This window comes from Borostomias antarcticus (genome assembly GCF_949987555.1).
Source record: "Borostomias antarcticus genome assembly, chromosome: 22".
Classification (NCBI taxonomy): Eukaryota; Metazoa; Chordata; class Actinopteri; order Stomiiformes; family Stomiidae; genus Borostomias; species Borostomias antarcticus.
Window position 1 is genome coordinate 14,349,070 of NC_140255.1, and position 22,918 is coordinate 14,371,987.

The following is a 22,918-nucleotide window of genomic DNA, read 5'->3' on the forward strand; positions in this document are numbered from 1 at the left end:
TCAGAATTAAAAAGTTAACATTATTTTCACATATCACCTGGAATAATAAACAACTTTGTTTATTTGAAAATATAACAATCATCTATGTTTCGTTTTTATTCAGACAACAACCTTAATAAATAATAGATAATAATTCAGTTTAAAAAAAAATATCTACAACTTGACTCTTTAGGACCCACTAGCGTTCACGCGCCAGAAGTGTGTAAACTTGAAAGTAAGTTAGCAAAGCTGGAGAGCTAGCTACCGGTCGCGTCAGGTTAGCAGGGGGAAAAACTCTCACATGTTCCGTCCAAATACTCAAACCCATCGCAGGGAAAGAGAACAACTCGTATTATGTGTCTCTGGTTGATTCATATTTGACAGTTCCCAGGAAAACTAGCTTATAGCTTACAAATACGTTAGCCGTGAAACATTCTCTGGAAACGGTAAGTAGCCTATCCCTAGCTGGCTAGCTAGTAGTTTGCGTGCTTGCTCTTACTTTCCCTGCTGCACACAATTTAACGGATGATATCTGCATTTCGATAATGGTTGCAAGAGACCGAATTGCAGTACAACGGCAATGTAAACAAACCAAAGTTGACAGATAGATCGCTGATTATAATTTCAGATAGCTTTCAAGCTAATTTAGCTAGGTTAGCTGTCATCGCATCTGGCGGCTTGAAGGTTGTTACGTTACTATTTCATTGGTTGACTTCAACTTTCTAACATTTATTTTCATAACTATGCTTCGTGCCTTCATTTGATATGTCATCCATTGGGTGGTTGGCTTGCTAGCTGACCTAGCTAGCCTCCAACAAGCAACAGTTAGCTAGCTAGCCGTGCTAGGTGGATCGCTTTTGTGTTGCAGTGTGTTTGCATCCGGTCTCCCCGATGTATCAGCAGGCGAAGGCGAGGGCGTGTTGTGATAACAGGCCTCGCCGAATAGAAGAAAGTTAGCTATGTTTAGCTAGCCTCTTTGTACATCCTCAACATTTCGTCGCTAGCCATGACAATTGATGCAACAAAATGATTATATTGAAACGTGTAGCTAAGTTGATATTGTTTGTCTTGCTCGTTTGCTTTCTCCCCCTTAGGCTATGGATTTAGAACGACAGAAGCGAAATGAGGAGATCCAGAAAGCAATGGGCTTTATCCAGTGAGAAAGCAATATTTATTTTTTGTTAAAGTGCATAGCTATCATACAGACAAGTGAAACACTGCCAAATGTTTTGAGTAATAATAAACCAGTTCCTGGCGGCCACCAGGTGCCCTCAAAATGTATTCACACACACACACACACACACACACACACACACACACACACACACACACACACACACACACTCTCAATCTACTATTTTTGTCCACAGGTCTTCCCTGCCTTTCCCGGAGCCTGAGGGTTATGAGGTATTCTAGCGAGAGATCTATTTATTTCCTTGTTTGTTTCCATCTTTATTCTGACATCAGACCTCTCTTGTCATTCATACAGACACACCTGCACGTCATCAACTGTATATAACCACAATATCTCCCTCAAATCTGATGATTGAATTATGTGTCGGTTCACTGTCTGAAGAAGAGAATATCTGCACAATGTTTTCCATGCTTTCCAAGCGATTTAATGGTACAATGTTTTAACCTACAAGGTCTTCGTCAGTGACTCAGTTCAGTCTCTCTGTTTCCCTCTCTCTTTCTGTTCTCCACATTTCTCTCTCTCTCTCTCTCTCTCTCTCTCTCTCTCTCTCTCTCTACGTCCCCTGTCCCTTCTTCCCTGCTCCTCCCAGGCATTTCTGACCCAGTTGGTGTGTAACTTGCTGGACGAGGGCAACACCGTGTTCCGGGATGGGGAGTGGAGGCAGGCGGCACAGCACTACAGCGAGGGGGTGAACGTGGCGCGCTACGCCCAGGCTGAGGCGCTGGTCATCCCCCCAGAGCTGCTGGAGAGCCTCTACGTCAACAAGGCCGCAGCACACTATCACATTGTGAGGGGCTCCGTCATATGCAAACACCCTCACTTGTACACACATACAAACACGCACACACACACATACATACACACACACACACAAAAAGTAAAACAAAAAATTGAGACTAGCCTAGTTAAGAACGAAACTCTTACCTTTTAAAATGTAATTTGCAACTCAAAACTCTAAGGTTAGAAAATTAATTTCACTAAAAGGTTATTGCATTTTAGTAGAATAGGTTCATATCTCATACTCAATCATTTGTATCAGTTCCAAATAAAATGGTAAAGTAGCCATAATCACATTTTGCCAGATTTCATGACCAGCTCTAACACCCAGTCTCCCTTATCTCTCCATATTCCCCCCCATATCCCCCTCCCTTCTCTCTCCCAGAGGGAGTATGAGCGTGGGGTGCAGGACTGCGACAGCGCGCTGTGTGTTTCTGAGGGCAGCCGGAGGGCCCTCTACAGGAAGGCTCTCTGCCTGAGGGAGCTGGGGAGGCTCAGGGAGGCCTACGAGTGTGGCACTGGCTGCCTGCTCACCGCCCCACATGTAAGTGTGCGAGCACCGCTATCACCTGCGTTTGCCCTCACATCGGCCTTTCCCTTAGCGTGGTAGTTCACACTGGAGCGCCAAGGCCCCCCCAGCACCCACCGAGCCTTCTGGATCAGAACTTGTCCATTGAAACTGATGGTGGATAAAACACACACCGCGTAATGCTGGATAAAACGTTCAGTTCTGTGAAAGTGAATACAAGCATCCCTGTCTCTCTCTGCCTACAGGACAGGCAGGTGAGTGAACTGGCCCAAGACCTGGCCAATAAACTGGGCCTGAAGGTCCGCAAGGCCTACATCAGCTCTCAGGTGAGTTTAAAGGGTCATTCAGACAGACTTGTTAAGACGTACTGTAGTACTTGCGCCAATCGTACGTTTCGCCGTTGGTCTAAATTGAACAGACACGGATTGGTGTAACAGATTCTCCGCCCTTTCGTTACGTCTTTTGAGGTAGTGATATTCCCGCAACGGCCCGACTCCCCTTTTTGTCTGAATGGTGTGTTCCGCCAACACGGAAGACTACTGAAGAACTGCTGTTTGTTCACGCCTCTTTTAAATGCGGAGGCGCGGAATGCTATCTAAACAAAGAGCTGCCACGGAAATATTACACCTCTATCTAAATGGGCAGAGCGCAGATATTGTGGGTCCATTGCGGGACCTATTTGCAGCAAATTTGCGGAAGCTCTGTCTAAAAATGCTAATAGATACAGGACCACTGACTCGCGTCAGCGTGATGTGACCTCCTCTGTACCAAATGTGCTGTAGTATGAATAACATTTGATTGAGTGATTCCTCCCATCATATTATAAGCTACTCTCCTCAATGTCTACAATGCTATCATAGATAGTACTGGACCTGCATGTTTGTGGTACTGGACCTGCATATGTGTGGTACTGAACCTGCATGTGTGTGGTACTGAACCTGCATATGTGTGGTACTGGACCTGCATGTGTGTGGTACTGAACCTGCATATGTGTGGTACCGAACCTGCATATGTGTGGTACCGAACCTGCATATGTGTGGTACTGAACCTGCATGTGTGTGGTAATGGACCTGCATATGTGTGGTACCGGACCTGCATGTGTGTGGTACTGGACCTGCATGTGTGTGGAGCAGTCTTTAGTGACCCCTGTTTGTCTCTCCACAGGTGGAGTCCAGTACGCCAGTAGGGGAGGGCCATGGAGAGAACTCTCCATCCACAGGAGAGGTGAGGGTTGAGCCCGCAACCTGAACTTACTTTTAATTAAAAAAACATGAAGGGTTTTTCTGGCCACGAGCAGAGTGGATGCGCTTCAAATGACCACGGCTGTGTCTTTGTCTTTTAGACATCCTCCAATGGCCTAGAGTCTTTAGACATCGGGCCAGGTATGTCAGCCCAAAGGACAGAAACATTGAAATGAATACATTTTCAAAATGGAAATCCTAACAGATTTATAATGACCTCTGTCTTCACTCCCTCCTTCTTTCCCTCATTACGCCTTTCCTATCCTCCTCTTCCTCTCCTCCCTCCACCCTCTCTCCCCCTCTCAGCTGACCTATCCAGCGCCCAGTGTATCCCTGCCCCTTTGGCCACGCCCATCCCCGTCAGCGATGACGCCTTGACCCCGGAGTCGACACCCTGTGCTGACCTATCGGAGAGCCCCATTGGCCAGGGCCTGCCCCCCATGCCCTACTCCGTGCCCGTGTCGGAGCACATGGAGGAGTGCAGCGTCATCAACGACCAGCTGGATATGGACGGCCTGCTGGACTGCATCCCCAAGAAAATCTGTGATGTGAGAGGGGGGGGCAGAGGATGATGATGGAGAAAAGTGGAAGGAGTGAAGGAGACAGGAGGGATGAAGAGGGGGCGGAGGAGTAAAGCAGAGGGTTAAACACAGAGAGAGAGATTTCACTCATTTATTTCACCACTGCCAAAGTACACGAAACAAACTGTAGGAGCCAAGCTGTGGATATGCGCTAGGTCTCAAATCGGTAATCCTAAAATCGCCACTCACTCATAACCCCCCCCCCCCCCACACACACACACACACACACATCCCACTCATCCATGTCCCCTCCCCCCTCCCCAGAGTCCCGTCCAGGGCGCCATCCCTACCAACCTCCCCAACACGGCGGTGGGTCTGCGCTCCCCCTACTCCTCCAGCCTCCCGGCTCCCTCGCCCCAGCTGCCGCCCGCCTTCTTCAGCTCCTCCGTGAGCCAGATGCCTCCCCTGGAGCCCTACCCCCCCCTGGGCCAGAGGGAGCAGCATCAGCGGGAGCAGGGCAGCTCCAGCCAGGCGCTGGACGTCCTGGGGAGCTTCTCAGCGGGGGCCGCGGCCGGGGAGGCCGACGGGAAGGCGGGCTCTGGGGCCGGAGGGCTGGACTCCCTCTCGGAGTACACCCTGCCTGGTGAGTGGCTTGGTGGATGAGCGATTGAGTGGGTGTGGAAGTTAAATTCATGTTATTGCTTATGCTTGATGTCATATGCTTACACTTGGTTTCAGTTAACGTATATTGCTTTTGCCTATGGGTACAATGCAGTTAGAAATGAGTTATATCTGTCGTGTCTGTACTCTCGAGTACCATTCCTTCTCTGTACTTGATAAGGAAGCTGTGGCTTCTTGTGAAGGTGGGCTAACCCTTTTACCAGGGTAGCGTAGTTTGCAATTCAAAGAACTAGCTTGACTTCCTTTGTCTCAGGCACTGGCCTCCTGTGTGTGTGATAAACAGCGTGAGAACCCAGACATAGCACGACAAGGTCACGTTGAGTCTCGGGCCGTAACCCAAAGCTCAGATACTGTACAGATACAGGGAGGCACATGCTGACCATAAAGGAGACTACTCTGATTCAGACACAAAGTACGTCAGGGGTTATTGGTATTGTGTGTTTATACATCTCTGACTGGGACTGCTCCAGTCAGAGAGTGAGTGAAACGTAGCTATCACTGTACTCTTTCTCTCTCCATGCACGTAAAATATATTTGATTATAATAACAGAAATACTGATGGTCTGCACAAGTTCTCCTTATTGATTATTAAGAACGGTTGGATTAATGTTCTTCTACGTGGGTTGAGGTCAGAGTGGATATGGGAAAGAACTGCGATGTCTGTTTTCCTACTGGCTCATTTACAGTGTAACAGTAGTTTGTGAAGTTCTTCAATGTAGCTGTTGTCTGAAACAGTTTATTGGACCTTTTTTGTTGTCAAGCAGCATTCTGGATGTTCAGGTCTTTCATTGTAGCTTGAGCTTGAGTATAATGATTTACTGGATTGTCCACCAATCCTGAGCCCTCCGCAGGGCGTGGAAGCGTACTGAGACCAGTGTGTGTCCTTGTGTCTCCGTCTCTAGGGGGAAGAGTGTCTCACAACTTCATCCCAGGAATACGTAACCACAGTTCCTCTCACACGGTAAGCTGCTCATTAACACACACACAACAAACACACACACTTTACAACTCTACAGCTAGGGCTAATAGTACAGACAGCCTGAATACAACAATGGACATTATAATCTGGTGTTTGTGTACAGTAGATGGCCTGGGCCTAACGTGTCTTATCTCCTGCTACTTCCAGAATGGTCCGGCTGGCACCAACCTGTCCCTGTTGTCCAGGAATCCCCTGGCCGCCACGCATGAGTTCCGCCAGGCCTGCCACGCCTGCTACAGCCGCATGGGTTAGCAGCTCATCCACCAGCTGATCTCCCCCCGACACGGACCAATCAGCTAGCACTACAGAAAGCCCAGTCTATCAATATTTGTGCACTCCGTCTTCAGTGCCTGGCGTAGAAATGTAGATGTGTGGTGCTGAGGATATTGGTGTGGTCTGAACCCCCTCCCTCCCTAGGGCCCAGGGTGATGGACTACCAGTACCAGCCGGAGGCGGCACACCGCTGCAAGAGGGACGTTCTGCTCTGTCGCCTCAAGAACACTGAGGACTGGAAGAGGGTCCGGCCCCGGCCCGCACGCAACAACTTTCTGGGGGCGTTCGTGCTCTGCAAGGGTATGTTGTGTGTGTGTGTGTGTGTCCACTCCAGAAGAGCCTCTAAGTGTAAACTTTTGTTTTTTTTGTTTTTCAATTTTAAGAATGACATAATATCACTCAGCCAGGCTTTAAATGAGGGTGGCAAGGGGGATTTCCACATAAGAAGGATTTTCCTACGGGCAATTAAGGTGGCAAAGGTGATAGTTAGCTTGAATGACTGTTGTAGTGGCTTTGTCTGGGGGCCTACCAAAGATAGCTATGTGAGGGCTGGCTGGACTTTTAAATTAAAAATTTCAGAAATCTTATCAAAAAGATTGCCTAAAGCTAGATAATTTGTGGCATGACCAGAACATGTGAACATCTTTCTAACATCTTTGGAACATCTATCACATCTGTCATCTAACCTATCTGAACTCTGGGAAGTTTAGCCTTGATATAGTGAAGTCTATGAAGAACTTTGAACTGTATAGCACAGCTGGAGGATGAGTTGACGGCTCTAAGGGCCTCATATCTTTCCAGAGGTCTTCAGAAAAGGTAATCTGTAGTTCAGTTTCCCAGTTGGTTCTAATCTTATTAATGGTAGACTCATTAGCTAGAGATAAGAGATCTTAGAAGTAGGAGACATTGACCCTTAGGTAAAGGTCTTGCTTCAAGTACGAGATATATTTCACTGGGAGGTGGGGTTTGGGGGAACAGGCAAGAGTCCTAACAAAATCCCATCGTTGAAAGTATCTAAAGAAGTCTTATCCGTTTAAGTCAAAAGCTGCGCGCAATCAAAACTAGCGAACAGGCCATCTCTACAGGCGATGGAGGCCTCTCCTCTCTAAGGAGGGAAATTGGTGGTACATTTTGGCTGGCAAAAATAGATGATTGTTACAAACAGGAGTCACTTGAGGAAGAGTGACGCAACCAAAGTGATGTCTTACTTATGCCCAGATCTTTAGAGTGTCAATTACGATGGGATTAGATGTATACTGTATACAGGGTGCTACAAACCAGGGCTTGGGGTGAAGAGGAGGAGCATGAGTTAGCCTCAATCTGACACCGACTGCTCTGGGGTGAGGTGAACCAAAGCATGATCTTGTCTGTGTTAGCGGCCCAGTAATAGCCCATAAGGTTGGGTAAGCCAAGCCCACCCAGGGACCTGTTCCTTTGTAATAGTGTTCTACCAGCTCTGCATGTTTACCTGCCCAAATAAACAAGTTGATTATCAATAGAATTGAAAAATTACTTTAAAGAATAAAGGTAGGCACTGGAAGATTGATTGATATCTAGGAATTATAGTCATTTTTACATTTTTCCTGCTGAACAAAGCGGCAGGTTGCTCCACCTTTGCAAATCAGATTTTACTGTCACCGTTAAGGTAGTAAGATTTTGCTCCTTTATTGCACGAAAGGATCTCTATTTAAGTCCTGAGTTGGTTAGTTTGAAATGTATCGACGATGGTGGCAAATCTGCAGCCAGCTGGGTGATGGGAAAACATTCACTCTTTGGGATATTTAATTTGCATGCTGAGAGCACACTGAACGATTTTAAAAGTGAAAAAAACTTGGGAGTACTAGTTAAAGGGTTGCGCACATACAAAAGGAGGTCATCAACATACAGTGAGACCTTATGTTCTATGCTCCCTCTCTGAATCCACTTAATCTGGTTTTAGAGCAATCGACAGTGGCTCAATGGCAAAAAAAAAGTCAAAAAACGACTTTTCCAAAATGTTTGTGAGGAGCTCAACGTCAAATCATGCAATGGAGAGAGGTAGTCGTTGCTGCCCTTTGGTGATCGGTCAGAAGTATTAATAACTCCTATACATTCATAGATTCTAAGAGAAAAATAATTAGTGGATCCACCCTGTAATTCAGATCCGCTCCAAAATTCAATCAGGTCCAGGGTACCTTGGGTGGAATATATGTACTAAATATAGATTTTAACTGATCTAGTCAAAAAGGATTCACCAAGATTCGCTCAAAAGGTTAAGTCTGGTTTATTGAGAAAACAATAGGAGCGCAAGGACTTCCTGGACAACGCAACAAGAGTGGTTCATCCAAAGAAGTGCCAAAGCTCGTCTGGTGCAGCCTTATATGTGCTCAATACAAGGAGGTGACGCTAGCAGACATTTGGTTGGCTGACCCATCTATACACGTCATAAGGTGACGGACATCAAACAGTGGTCGAGGGATGAAAAGAAAAGCGCGGTACACTTTGAATATAGACAAAGGAACAAAGGCCTGAGCCAGGACGGGAAGGTTGAGGTGTGAGGCCTTCCTGTCCTGGTGAGGATACAACAACAGGGGTCTCTGTCTTAAAAGAGAAGTGGGGAAGACAGAGGTTCAGGAGGTGTTTGGAATTACAAGAGAGAGAGAGAACAAAGGTTTAAAGTGTTTACAATAGCAAAAGGCAGGGGACTGGATCAATAGGTTTTTAAGAACAGAAAACTGAGATCTGAATAGTCTTGAGGCTAGTTGTAAATTCTATGACAACATCATAGGGTTATTTGTTTTCAAGCTACTGTATGGTGCGAGCAAGACCTATCCAGCCACCCACCCACCTACCCACATTCATACCCACACACAGACAGCAGTGAACACCCTACTTGCGCGCCTTGTGACGTCGCAAGTAATAAAATCTCTGACTGAAGTGTTTTATCAACCATTAATTAATCTATAAATGAGAATGAAGGATGTGCGTGGGAAAAAAAGAGCATTGTCTAGCAGAGGGATGTAGAAATCTCCATGGGTGGATTGTGTGTTTTTGTGTATATAACTCCCCCCTCATCCTCTTATCCCCCCCCCCCCCCCCAACAGAGGTGCAGGAGCGTCAGGAGTGCCAGTACGGGGAGAACTGTACTTTTGCGTACTGCCAGGAGGAGATCGACGTGTGGACCCAGGAGAGGAAGGGGGCCCTGAGCAGGGAGCTGCTGTTCGACCCACTGGGCAGCACAGAGAGACGAGCCCTCAGCGTCACACGCCTGCTGCAGCTCCACATGGGCATGTTCATGTTCCTCTGTGAGGTAGGGGATGGACAGACACACAATTGCACACTAGCATTGACACTCATAACACACATTAAAATACACAAGCATGGAGACACACACGCATGCAGGCACGCACACACTCCATCACCACAATCGTTGATCAACATGAACCAGTCCTCTGTGCCTATACCAACCTTAGTTGACCAGCATTGTGACTTCCTCTCCCCTCACCTCCACCCCTCCTCTCTCAGGAATGTTTTGACAGTAAGCCTCGCATCATCAGCAAACGCAGCAAAGAAAACCTCGCTGTGTGTTCCAACCTCACGGCCAGACACCCGTTCGACGACAACAAGTAAGTACACACAACCAGACAACAGCCAGTGAGTCATCTAGACTTTCCTGTCTTCGCCCCCCCCACCTGAAATCTAATCTTCCTCAGACGGCTGCAGTCATCCATGCTCTCCTTCTGAATCCATCAGCCTTAATTCTCCTGTCCCTGTCTCTCTCTCCTCTCCCCTCCTCTCCTCTGTCTAACTCACTCTCATACACACTCTTAACGTTCTTAACGTTTGTCTCTCTCGTTTTCTGACTTGCTTTCTCTCTCTCTCTCTCTCTCTCTCTCCATCTTTATTCTCTCTTTTCACCACATTTCCTTTATTCTCCCCCTCTTTCCTTCTGTGGAAGTTTAGAAATGTAGACGTTTGGAAATGTATACACTCGCCAAAATCCAATGAAGTTGTTTTCTACCGTGTCTATGACTGAAGACATTTCTCTGAGAAATATGTGACCTTAGTGAAATGTACCCAACCCCTATCTGCTTTTGATTACTGTTGCACAGCTGAGAACCCTGTTTGTGCTGCTGTGTAAATATCAGAGAGATTAAGCGTCGACCCCGGACGCTGTATTGTCTCTCTCCAAGCTGCATGTAAACTAAAGACAGTTTTGTGCCTACAACCACAAAGAGTGAAGATTTGGGGAGTTTTCTTCCACATCTCTCTTCCCTCTCTCCTCCAGGTGCCTGGTGCACGTGGTGAGGTCTGCCAACGTGCGCTACAGTAAGGTGCGCCCCCTGCACCCTCTGTGCCAGTTTGACGTGTGCCGCCATGAGGTGCGCTACGGCTGCCAACGGGAGGACAGCTGCTCCTTCGCTCACTCTGTTATAGAGCTCAAGTGCTGGGTGCTGCAACAAGACACTGGTAAAAACAACAAACTGACATGCACACACACACACACACACACACAGACACACACCTCAAACATGAGAAAGTTCTGGAACAAGACTAATTTGAGCCATGCCTGCCTGTGTGTCAGGTATCACCCATGAGGAAATGGTGCAAGAGTCTAAGAGGCACTGGCACAGGCTGGAGCAGAACGCACAGAGACAGAAGGTGAGGCTGGCCGGGGTCGGGGCTGAGTCGGGGGGGGGACTGCTAGGGGGACCGAGCTGGTAGGGCTGGGGATGGAGAGAGACTGGATGACTCAGCAATTAAATATAGAAAATAATAAGTTCACATTATATCAGATAATAGATCATGTTATCAGATGATATAATATATCTTATTATATCAGATTGATCATATTATATCAGATAATGTAATACATTTAGATAATAATAATAATAATAATAATAGAGATAATAGAATCATGGCCTGCATGATTTCCATAATTGTCTGTGATTGACTTTTTGATTTCTCTCTTGCTCTCCATGTCTTTTCTTCTCTCTCTCCATCTCTCTCTCTCTCACAGCCTATGCACATCCCTCACCAGAGCAGCTGTAGTGGAGGAGGGGGAGTGGGAGGAATGGGAGGAGGTGGTGGGTTAGGAGGAGGAGGAGGAGACGGTATGGGAGTGAGCTCAGGGGGAGGTGTTGGAGGAGGAGGAGGACGGGGAAGGGGCTTGAACCTGAAGATGAAGTTTGTGTGTGGTCAGTGCTGGAGAGACGGACAGGTCAACGAGCCAGACAAAGCCCTGAAATACTGCACTGCCAAAGCCCGACACAGGTGAGGCAGCATCAAACTAGGGCCCTGTGCCAATACTCTGAAAATGCATCCTTTCCTCCTCCTTTGACTGGCCACTGATCTGACATGAATGGATATATGCATTCCTCTCAAACATGAGAAAACATCAAACAAGCACAGCCAAAGTCTGAAAGGACGTCAAAACACTACCCAGATCTGGTTTCACAACGTGCAGGATGTCGATCCAAGCTTGATGCCCATCACTGTTGCGTCTCCTCCCACTGGGAGACTGTAACCTGTCTGTGTGTGAATGAATGGATCATGTTAAGGCAGAGGGGAAGAATTAAGATCTATAGACCCACATTAACAACTGCTGGGGGAGTGTGAGTGTGGTTGGCGAAATAGTCATAAAAGTTCATAGTAATGAGTGTTCTTTTCCCACTCTCTTTCCCTACCCTTCTCTCTCTCTCTGTCTAGCTGGACTAAGGAGAGAAGGGTGTTGTTGGTCAAGTCTTTTGAGAAGAAGAAGTGGGTGGTGGTCCGGCCGCTGCCTTTCTCTCGGACCTACCCACAGCAATATGACGTGAGTCTCCTTCTCCTTCACTCTCACTCTCTCTCTATACCTCTCTCTCATTTCCCTCCATCAACTTGTGGTCTCCTCCCTCATGATCTTGCATTCTATCCCTAGCACTCTCCAGGTACACCTCCCCCTCTCCCTCCCTCTCTCTCCATCCATCCTTCCCTCCCTCTCTCTCTCCTCTCCGGGTCTGTTTTGTCTCTCCAGACAGTTCTCTCACATGTTGGGTATGACTGTGTCTGCTGTAGTCCTTTCCATCCCTATGGGGCTAGCCAGCCATGTCTGTGTGTATATGTACAGTACATGTCAATGTCCAAGTAATTTTATTTATATAGCACCATTCATACAAATCATTGTAGCACATAGTGCTTTATATGTCATCACACACACTACTATCTGCTCCTGTGTGTGTCAGTCAGTCTGTTCATCAGTTAACCAGTTGGATAACCTCTCCATGCTAGTTTAGTTAGCTAGTTAACCCCTCCACGCTAGTTAACAAGTTCATGCTGGCTAACTAGTTAGTTGCCAAGTTTATGCTAGTTAACTAGTTAGTTAAAGGAGTAGTAAAGGGAAAATGCATGTTTAGCCCTGTTTTAAGGTTACTTATGATCATATACAATGGTTCAGATCAAAATGTTGAAAATGTTGGCACTTTTGAGAAAGTCTGATAATTGCTCTACCACCGTTTTGGTCATACAATGGATGTGGGTGGGCACCTTGAAAAATCTTTCAAAAACATGTTAAACTCTCGTTTTGAAAGACAAGAAGCTCACCGAGGGTGTAATTGGTGTCCGTTGGTGTTCTGACATCAAATTCGCTGCAAAGTATGAATCCTGTAGGTTTTTTTTGATCATTTTATGAAATCCATTGACTTGTATTGAAGCGACCGTTGTAGATGTGTAGATCAATCCGCAGAGGGGATTCAGGAAGTGGAACTACTTACAGTAGTTAGTTATTGTTAATGTTGCTAGGCTACCTAGTTTGCAGAAGTTTACACACATATGTGCTGCGACTAAATAGTTCTATGCTAAATATTTTAAAAAGCCTTTCCAGATGAACTAATCTTACTTTATGGCAAATTATATGTCAGAACACCAACTAATACCTCGTTGAGTTTCTTGTCTTTGAAATTGAGAGTTTAACATGTTTTTTGAATGACTTTTCACGGTGCCCACCCACATCCATTGTATGAACAAAACGGTGGTAGAGCAATTATCAAACTTTCTTTGAACGTTTCTCAGAACGTTTTGATCTGAACCATTGTATATGATCATAAGTAACCTTAAAACAGGGCTAAACATGCATTTTCCCTTTACTACTCCTTTAACTAATTCACACTAGTTAACTACTTACGCATACATGCTAGTTAATCAGTTAACCCATTCACCCCCTCTCTCTCCCCAGATGTGTGTCCATGTGATGAAGCAGAAGAAGTGCCACTACATCGGGAACTGCTCGTTTGCCCACAGTCTGGAAGAGAGAGATGTCTGGACCTACATGAAGAACAACAGCTGTACGAACGCCTGGCTAACTTCCTGTCTGATTGTCTGTGTCTCTGTCTCCCTCCTATCTGTGACTGTTTCCCGGTGTATTTATACACGGGTTGCCCTTCTCTGTGAATGATTGACCTACAGTTCAGGGAAAAATTCTGTATTCCAAACCTTTGGGGGAAAACACATCGGTCTTCCTTTTTGTGTGTCTAACGCGTTTAATCCATTCATTTCACACTTCCATCAGTGAACGTTGCTTGTTTCAAGTGGTCATTGACCCAGCTGTGAGTTTGTCACAGCAAGAATCAAAGTTGTGTATGTTTGGTTGGAGAGTCACTAACAGTCCCCCATGACCTCTCACCCCCATCTCCCTCTCTCTCCCCTTCCCTCCGTCCCTCTCTCCCTCCCTCCCTCCCTCTCTCCCTCCGTCCCTCCCCCCTCCTTCTCTCCCTCCCTCTCTTCCTCTCTCCCTCCGTCCCTCCCTCTCTCCCTCCGTCCCTCTCTCCGTCCCTCTCTCCCTCCCCCCTCCTTCTTTCCCTCCCTCTCTCCCTCCCCGTCTCTTGTGTCCACAGTGAGGGACATGCAGCAGATGTACGACATGTGGCTCACGCTGACCAATCAAAACAGGCGCACAGACGGATCCCTTATGACACCACCCCCAGAGGAGAAACAGGTCTCCATGACGACAGATTACTCAGAGTCCATGGTGAGTGGATTGGCGGCCAAGTGCTGATGAGTGTTTTATTTTTGTCTTGCTGTGTGTGTGTGTGTTAGTACTATATCAGCAGTATACCGATAACTGTAAATATGTATATATAATGTATAACTTTTATGAATATAGGCATACCTCATACAACATGTCTGCTGCAGGTGCTCACCATGACTGGCGAGACATGTCCTTCTATATTGTGTGTATGTGGGGGTGGGGGGGGGTTCTGTCTGTCTGTAACTGTAGCTGTGTGTTCCAGGGTGGGCGACGGTTGTCAGAAGGTGACCTGTGATGTTGAGGAGGAGCTGGCCCAGTGAGCAGAGAGGACACGCTCTACGCTACCACACCAGCCACAGCCTGTCCTGTCAGACTGGACACGCGCGCGCACACACACACACACACACACACACACACACACACACACACACACACACACACACCACCACCACCATGGGTTAACGGGTTGTCTATCTACCCCACCACCTGACAGGACGTCACCAGATTGGCTGACACACAAAGAAACACAGACACACAGCGCACAGACTCACCCATAAGTTCAAGTTCAAGTTAGTTTATTTGTCATTCATCCATACATAGTGTAAGGGGAACTAAATGTTAAACGTTGTTCCTCACGGACCAATCAGTTGTGTTTTTGTAAGGTATCACAATTGAACCTTTCACTGCAAACATCAGTGCATTTTTTTTAAAATGTTTTAACATGTCGCAGGTGTTGTGTACTGTAAACAAATGCCCCCTCCCCCCTCCAGTTGACCACTAAAAGTACAGGTACTCCCGGGAAAAGAATAGAACAGGAGTAGAAAATGGCGCCCACGTTATCCCTTTCAAAATGAGTCCCCGCTATTCTGAGGGGTCTAGCATCTACAACCAAATCCTACCCTCCTTTCCTTGGGAAATGTAGAGAGGGCAGAGAAAAAGAAAGACAGAGAATTTCCAGACAAAGGTTTTGGTACAGCACTTGTCCATGACAGGCGTACCTGGGTCTATTTGTCTGCCATATTGGCAGAGTACTATGAATGTAAAGTCTGCCCGGGGCCTTAACCAGAAAGTCAAACATTTTAAGGTTGTGGAATGTAATCAATTTTTGAAATAAAACATCTCCCTTTTTTTTATTGATAGAAGTGGCCCCCAGATTGGGTGGGTTAGGTAATGCAAACCAGCCCCGCCTAGGCTACCGCCTGTAGCCAGCACAGACATGACCCACATCCATCTTCATTCATTACTGGGCTCCCAATTGGAGTAGGCGTATGTTAGTGTGCAACTGGCCCTTGTTGAACTGAGGCAGAATTGGGTCTGAATTTGCATACTGAAAAATTCTTTTGAATAGAATCTAAAGTAAAAGCCAGACATGTAATAGTGGACAAGTATTTCCTTGTGAATCTATATCTAAATCAGGTCTGTGAAGAAAGACAGAAAGAAAAGCCTCTGCTCAAAGTTACAGATGAGTAAGAATTAGGAGAGTAACAGAAATACTTTATTTTTCTATTGTAGGAGATGTTTGTTACTGAGTGGAGAGGTAGAATGTCCTTGGTCCAGTTCAACTAGGGCCATTCTGTAAGGGAAACTATCGGCCCTCGCCCTTAACTCTCCAACGCACACCGACCGTTAGTCCATCAAGGGAAACACTGATAGCTGGGGATGGGACAGAGGTAGAGGAGAAATTAAGCACCAAATGATGTGCCTATATAAACACCCACATACGCACGCGCACACACACACACACACACACACACACACACACACACACACACACACACACTCACTCATCCACATCCACACGATATAGAGGCAGGTCTTGCCAGTCATGGTGAGCACCTGCAGTAGACATGTTTTGAGGTATGTCTATATTCATCATAAACGTTATACACACATACAAATTATATATACATATTTACGGATATCGGTATACTACTAATGATAATTGATAACTTAGCGTTTAAGCTTAATTAAATATAACCTGAACCTTGTATTGATTACATAGAACCTCTTGTTATTGAGCTATGCTATATGACATGTATCGCTGACCTAGATGACTATAGTGATTATTTTGCATCTGTGGTGGCCATTCCGGTGTGGTATAGTGGATTGCTACATGTTTGAATTACAGAGTTTAGCCTGACTGAAAGAAAGAAGGGATTAAAATGGGGCTCAATCTGTGCCAGTAGCATGTTGTCATGGTAACATGCCATGTTGCCATGGCAATATGTGGTGGTGAGAGGGAGGGACTTTTTGGATGGAACCAAGGGTGTGTTCAGTCAGGTGAGATGCTCACACAGTGAAGCATTTATAAATGTAATTCAACATGAGAATACCTCTTCACCTTCTGTCACCTCCCAGAACACACCCATTTTCTTCACTTATAAACCAGTTGAGGACAGCTTGTGGAGGCAATCCAATGTATGAATGAAAGGGACAGCATCACTTGATGCAACCCACTGTTGACTAACAGAATAACTATCCTATCAGAGCAGTTGTCAGGAAGTGGGTGGGAGGGACTAGCACTGGAATGGCCCAGGTATCTGCTTCATTGAGGGATCGTATTACTACTACTACTACTACTACTACTATTATTATTATGAAAATGATAACTATTATGATTGCTATTATGACTATTTCTATTCTCCTATATGCTATTGATATATGTACATGGTAATTGCTATGTATAACTCTCTTTATATATGTATCCTTGTATGAATATAATACTTACCAGTAAATAGGCATCTATACAGGCAGGACTGGCAGGCAGGCTCATATGGGAGTGTCTAAGACTGAAGGTGTCAAATCAGTTACTAACATACTCACTGTGTCTGCACCTTTAAATTTACAGGCAGTTACAAGCATGGGTGCACATAGATGTGCATATTACATTGCAGACACAGGGAGTGTGTCTGATTTCTGTTGCCTGGTACTTGAGATTGTAATGACAGTTTGGAGAAATGTCAGTTGTTAGGAATGTTAGAGTGACTATTTTTAGATTTACAGTAGCTGCGCGTATATTACTAATGATTGTCTATCTGACCGAAGGAGTAATCAGTGCTCAAGTACCTGTAAAGTTCCTTCAGTTGTATCAGCTCCAGTTGTAGGCTTACCTGCTAGGACAGATCCTGACCCAGAGCATATGTAGACGCCTATGTACGTCAGTATAGCGCCTTATTCAGTATACTATACCTATATAAGATGATACATACCCCTATCGTATAATCCTACATATACTGTATACCTATAATGATACTTAGACACCCTTATAAGGTATTTAGATAAGAGGTGGTGGAAGAAGGAGTTTGTGGTTTTCTTTGGTTGTCTGAAGAGGTCGGAGGTCAGAGTCTGATGATGTAATTGCCTGCAGAGAGCTGTGGGTGAGCTCCCTTGTTGTGAGGAGTAGGTGTTTGCTGGACGGATAAAGCGGAGGGTGGGTCACATAGCTACCCAAAAGACAATAATAAAGTATGGTGATGTCTGCCCAAAACACCCCTAAGCTCTACCTTCTGTGTACCTGTGGTGATCTGAGAGGGTTGCTCTAACTATTCACTGATTGGATTTTCCACCCTTTTATTTAAACCTGTCCAATTTACTTGGAAGCTCCACAAGGTAGATGGGGCTTAGGGGTTGATTTGGGACTAGACATTAATCTCTTCACTGTCTGGCACCTTCGTCACCTCAACAATGCATTCTTTGCAGGCACTTTGGTCAGCAAACAAACAAGGTGGGCAGGATTTGAGGTATGAAGTGTTCAACAGCAGCCATTGTTGTTTTGTTTTTTATAAAGGCTTGTGATTGCAATTGAATATTAGTCACATATAAAGGGTCAGTGTCTGTGTCTGGATGGACAACTGTATTCTGACCTTGGATGGTGGGGTTTCCCAGTTACAGATCAAGTTTAGTCTTGGGATTAGAGAGCCTAGAGATTGTCCATGGTAAAGCCTTAGTTCTGAACATGTGTCAGGGAAGACGGCCCTTAATCTGTCAAGGCCCACCAGAGATTACCTCATTTGAACACGACCACTGATATGTACTGGACTTGTATTCACAAAGCGTCTCAGAGTATAAGTGCTAATCTAGATTAAAGTCACCTCTCTGTACAATCTAATTCATTATCTAGGCAGGCAACCTGATCCTAGATCAGCACTTCTACTCAAAGCCCAGGTTCACAGTGAGGCCCTGGTATGACCTGGCGAGAGGTCATCGGCAGAAAATCACTTCAGTCAGATGCTTTCTCTCCTTCTCAAGTGGGTGGCCAGAGACATTTCGTTAAACTCTGAACACGGTCAGACTCTGCCTCACTTGGCTAAAATAACAAAGATGTGTATTAGTATAGCCAAGTTGAATTGCTCAAACTCGCTCTGTAGCCTATACCACCCACCCGCGCCTTTAAATTGCTAGCTTTTTGATAGCGTGGCTGGCTAAAGCAGTGTTTATTTAGTTAGAGGGCACTTGATTGATCCCAGTGTGAGCAAGTGCGGGTGGAAGCAATACTGGCGAATGACAGAGTGAAACCAGTGACAGTGGTGCCCTGTCCTGGATACACTCGTCCCTCAGTATGAATACCGCCCACCTTTGCTATTGAATCGCTAGCTTTTCAGCTGCATAGCTGGCTAAAGCAATGTTTGAGAGGTGGTCACGTTTGTTCGGAAGTCAGAGGACACGAGATCAAATCCAGTGTGGGCAAGTGAGGAGGGTGGAAGCTATAGCTACTGACGAGCGATGCAGTGAAAATGGAGACATTGATATACACATCCACATAAACAAACACACCCACATTCAGAGTGGACATACAAATCCACAGTTTTCGTTATTGATCGATATGGATTATTTTCAACAACTTGGATAGGAACCAGGTTTTTAAGAAGTGGGGGAAAATGGGCCTCTTTTTGTACTGTATTTTTACATTGCTGTTTTTTCTTTGTTCCTATTCTTCCTCCCTGGTTGGAAGTGAATTGTGATCACAAGTGGACCAAATCTCTTGAAAGTGTTTTAAGTTCAAGTTAACAATAAACAAAAACAGTTTGAGTTGTTTCGGTTTTCATTTCATCCACTGTTTTTCCTGTAATTATTTGTCATATGACAAGTTATGATGGGATGACCATGACGTAGGCCCAATTCTTAATGAATGGACAAAATTTGCCCACTTTCCACTGTTTCAGATGTGAATTTGGTTTATTGCTGCCAATAGTGTGGATAGGCTACTGAATGGTAAATGGACTGCTCTTATAGCACTTTTATCCAAAGAGCTTTTTCAATGGCCTTTCATTCACACACCAATGGCTGCCAGCAGCCTGCTCATTGGGAGCAATTTAGGGTTCAGTGTCTTGCCCAAGGACACTTTTGACATGTGGACAGGAGGAGCCAGGATTCGAACCTTCGACCCTACGCTACATCCTGAGCCACAGCCGCCCCACGAATGTGGACCCTGGCCTGAATGGAGCTGACGCAGGTCTGATTGGGGAGCCAATCATAATTTATGTAACTTGGATTTATTTTCTGTACAGGAGTTCTAGAAAGGCAATGGATCGTGTAGCACTTAGATAGGGTACCTGGTGCTTGGAACAAGATGGCATGTTTCCCGTTCCACAAGAGGCATAGGGATAGGACTACAAATGCATACTTTAGAACAAAAGGCCTGCTTTAGAAACAGATACAAATATTATATTCATTGGTGTAGTGCACTTAAGTCAGAGTACCCACTTATTTAGTCACCACTACACACATTATATATATATATATATATGAGTAGAGGACCCAAAGATGCCCCCCCTAAGGACAATGTGAATGTGTGGCTTATTAAATACATATTTATAACTGAATTTAGTATATACATGTTATGTTGAAGACTTAACACTTATTTAGCATTTAAGTAAAAAAAAAAAAAAAACTGATATAATAAAATAAAAAAAATGTGTGTAAAGGGGGCATCTTCCACCACCCGGAGTACAAGATGCCCCCCCTGGGGGTGCAAGATACCACCCCATGGAATATTGCCTCACTTGTCATTTTAATCTTAAATAATTAATCATAGAGTGTAAAATGAGTCTCAATCTTATAAAAGTAGTTATTAATATTTTTAAATTAATTAATTCTTGAAATATATGCATAGGCTACATCCATTTTGGCATAATATTAGGCATTACAAATGTGGTTTATTCATACATTTGAATGCAATTTAACGACATTTATATTTATTTTTTTTGATGAACATACATAATACAATAAATAGATACATAATTTAATAATCATAACATTATTAATAATAATATTAATAGATACAGGCTGAGAAATGTTTTCGGTTGAAAGATAGCACCCCCTAGTGTTCACAGGGGGAATTACAGGGGGGGGGGGGCGTTTTACCCTCGGGGGGCGTCTTTGGGTCCTCTACCGTATATACTGTATATATAATGCAGATTAGGCTACGCATAGAATCAAATCTAGTAGCCTACCATCTAGAACCGCAAACACGACCACCTGCTGCGTTCCGAATCGCCTACTACCCTACTATATAGTATGCCAAAACAGAATGTAGTATGTCCCAATACATAGTATGCCACATGCAGTATGGCAAAAGTACCAGGATGACCTACTACATCCGGTCGTATTTTGCAGTATGCACGCCACATGGATGTATTAATAGAACTGGATACAGCCACTCCATTCACTGGCCGCTATCAACAATGAAGCCCTATTGAACCGCGCCATCTTGGCAAATTTGTAGTCATTTGACTATTTCCGGTGACTTTTGACTTGCGCAGTTGAGCTTCTCTGGCCGACGCGCGTCCACGAAAAAGTTCACATTTATCTGAAATGTAGACGCACGTTCCCGGCTCTCCCCGCTTTGATTTAGCAATGAAAACCGGCTTGCATATTAACCTGTTTTTGTCAAATATATCAATTGGAGAAATTATTTTTTCATCCAGGCATCTTAGTTTTAACAGGTTAAATATAACTGAACATGTTTCGTTTGCTAGTAGATGGTATTCATTCCGTTCGCGATAACGTTATTGCAGCCAGGCTAAATTCCTCCAGGGAGCCAGTGACCGGCGAGTTGAAGAGCTTCACTCCCCGCCAGCAGGAGCTTTGGCCGCGGCTACCGCATCTCGGATAACCCGCTGAGTTCCTGGCTGCTATTTCACATTCGCCCTTGATCAATCCCAATACCGATCCATGGTAATAATGAATCAATCGTTCAGATCAGATCGGCAGTGCTGCATGCATGTTACAACAATTGTTAGCTTTATTAACATAACCATAGCCTACATTTATCTCTCTAACGTTAGGCTATCCATCTTACACCAGTCGGCCATTCGATAGCTGGAAGCGGTCAACGCCAACGTTGACTGAAAACACCCAAACTCAGTGTATCGTTTCATCTTCATGCTACACATCAACTCCTTTACATTGTATGTGAATAAATTCCTGTTATTCTAAAAATATCCCATTTCTGTCCATTCCTGGAAAAGGCTAATAATTGCTGTCAAATGATCACTCCAGTTTATCACCGTATCCCACTACCATTTCAACTATGCACAGGAGGTTGTCTTGTGGTCATTTTCATTAAAAAATGATTAGCCTGATCAGTTTGTTGTATGTATTAAGCCCTTTTTGAGCGGTATGCTTGTATTAATAGCTTTTAGCTTGCCATACTCACCAACCTTGGGACCTCAGAAATAGGGAGCATTTCCAAACCAAATTGCGGGGGGGGGGCATTAAAAGCATTACAAATTAGACATTAAAAGCATTAAAACGAAATGTGAAACATTATATATATATATATGTGTGTGTATGGAGCAATTGTTTTTAATGTCCGACTTTTGTCTGTGCTGTTCAGTAAATGTGCATCTGTCCTAATTTATTGTAGCCTATCTACTACACAACCTAGTTCAAATTTATGAATCTCCCGCGGAAGTCAGGAGGGTTGGCAAGTAGGCTATGGTCACTGCTCCCCAGTAAAATTGAATAATTGAGGGGTTACTTACAGTACAAAAAAGTACAGCATTTGTAGAACTCGGATGATACTACATAAATTGCCATGCAAAGCCAGAGACTGTTGCTTGTAGACGACAAGACTGCTGTAACCATTCAAATGTGGAGGCTACACTGCATTGAAGGTGGGTTGGCTTACTTGACACAGAACACAGAAAACGGACACCACAAAAAAGGGCTTAAAGCAGGTCCTAAACAGCAGCAGGTCTGGTTGAGGTGTGAACTGGTCTCCTAAAAATGGCTTGAGCTGTGAGGATTAGAGGAGGCACACTGTTTCTGTTATTACATTTCAATAATAGAATATGACACACAAAACACAAACCACATACATACACACATACACAAAGGCCCGTCTTGGTTTAAAGCCCACTCACCAACGTCAAGGTGCAAGCCTATCGAGTGGGAACACGAGACCAATCACGAACAGGACAAACTCAGACGGGACAACACAGCATACAAATAATCAAGGAATATGTATGTTGTCATGCTGTTTCACATTTCGTTTTAATGCTTTTAATGTCTAATTTGTAATGCTTTTAATGCCCCCCCCCCCTGCAATTTGGTTTGGAAATGCTCCCTATTTCTGAGGTCCCAAGGTTGGTGAGTATGGCAAGCTAAAAGCTATTAATACAAGCATACCGCTCAAAAAGGGCTTAATACATACAACAAACTGATCAGGCTAATCATTTTTTAATGAAAATGACCACAAGACAACCTCCTGTGCATAGTTGAAATGGTAGTGGGATACGGTGATAAACTGGAGTGAT

The 22,918-nt window shown here is 44.8% G+C and overlaps 1 protein-coding gene across 1 annotated transcript; it reads left to right on the plus strand.

Annotated features, from left to right (window-relative positions):
* The first annotated feature begins 256 nt into the window (after window positions 1–256).
* Window positions 257–16,639, plus strand: zc3h7bb (zinc finger CCCH-type containing 7Bb). Its single transcript, XM_084455956.1, has 22 exons — window positions 257–425; window positions 1,074–1,135; window positions 1,350–1,386; window positions 1,764–1,961; window positions 2,337–2,495; window positions 2,726–2,806; window positions 3,645–3,704; window positions 3,823–3,862; window positions 4,028–4,269; window positions 4,567–4,885; window positions 5,826–5,884; window positions 6,050–6,149; window positions 6,320–6,475; window positions 9,259–9,464; window positions 9,680–9,780; window positions 10,443–10,624; window positions 10,740–10,816; window positions 11,175–11,428; window positions 11,864–11,969; window positions 13,368–13,476; window positions 14,026–14,159; window positions 14,422–16,639. The coding sequence occupies exons 2-22, from the start codon at window positions 1,077–1,079 to the stop codon at window positions 14,452–14,454; spliced, it is 2,712 nt and encodes a 903-aa protein (XP_084312082.1). The 5' UTR covers window positions 257–425; window positions 1,074–1,076; the 3' UTR covers window positions 14,455–16,639.
* The last annotated feature ends 6,279 nt before the right edge of the window (window positions 16,640–22,918 follow it).

Excerpts from the sequence above, each read along its gene's own strand:
- zc3h7bb (XM_084455956.1), top strand. The coding sequence starts at position 1,077 with ATGGATTTAGAACGACAGAAGCGAAATGAGGAGATCCAGAAAGCAATG. Across the intron at positions 3,705-3,822 it reads ACTCTCCATCCACAGGAGAG|ACATCCTCCAATGGCCTAGA; the intron begins GTGAGGGTTGAG and ends TTTGTCTTTTAG. Across the intron at positions 10,817-11,174 it reads AGAACGCACAGAGACAGAAG|CCTATGCACATCCCTCACCA; the intron begins GTGAGGCTGGCC and ends TCTCTCTCACAG.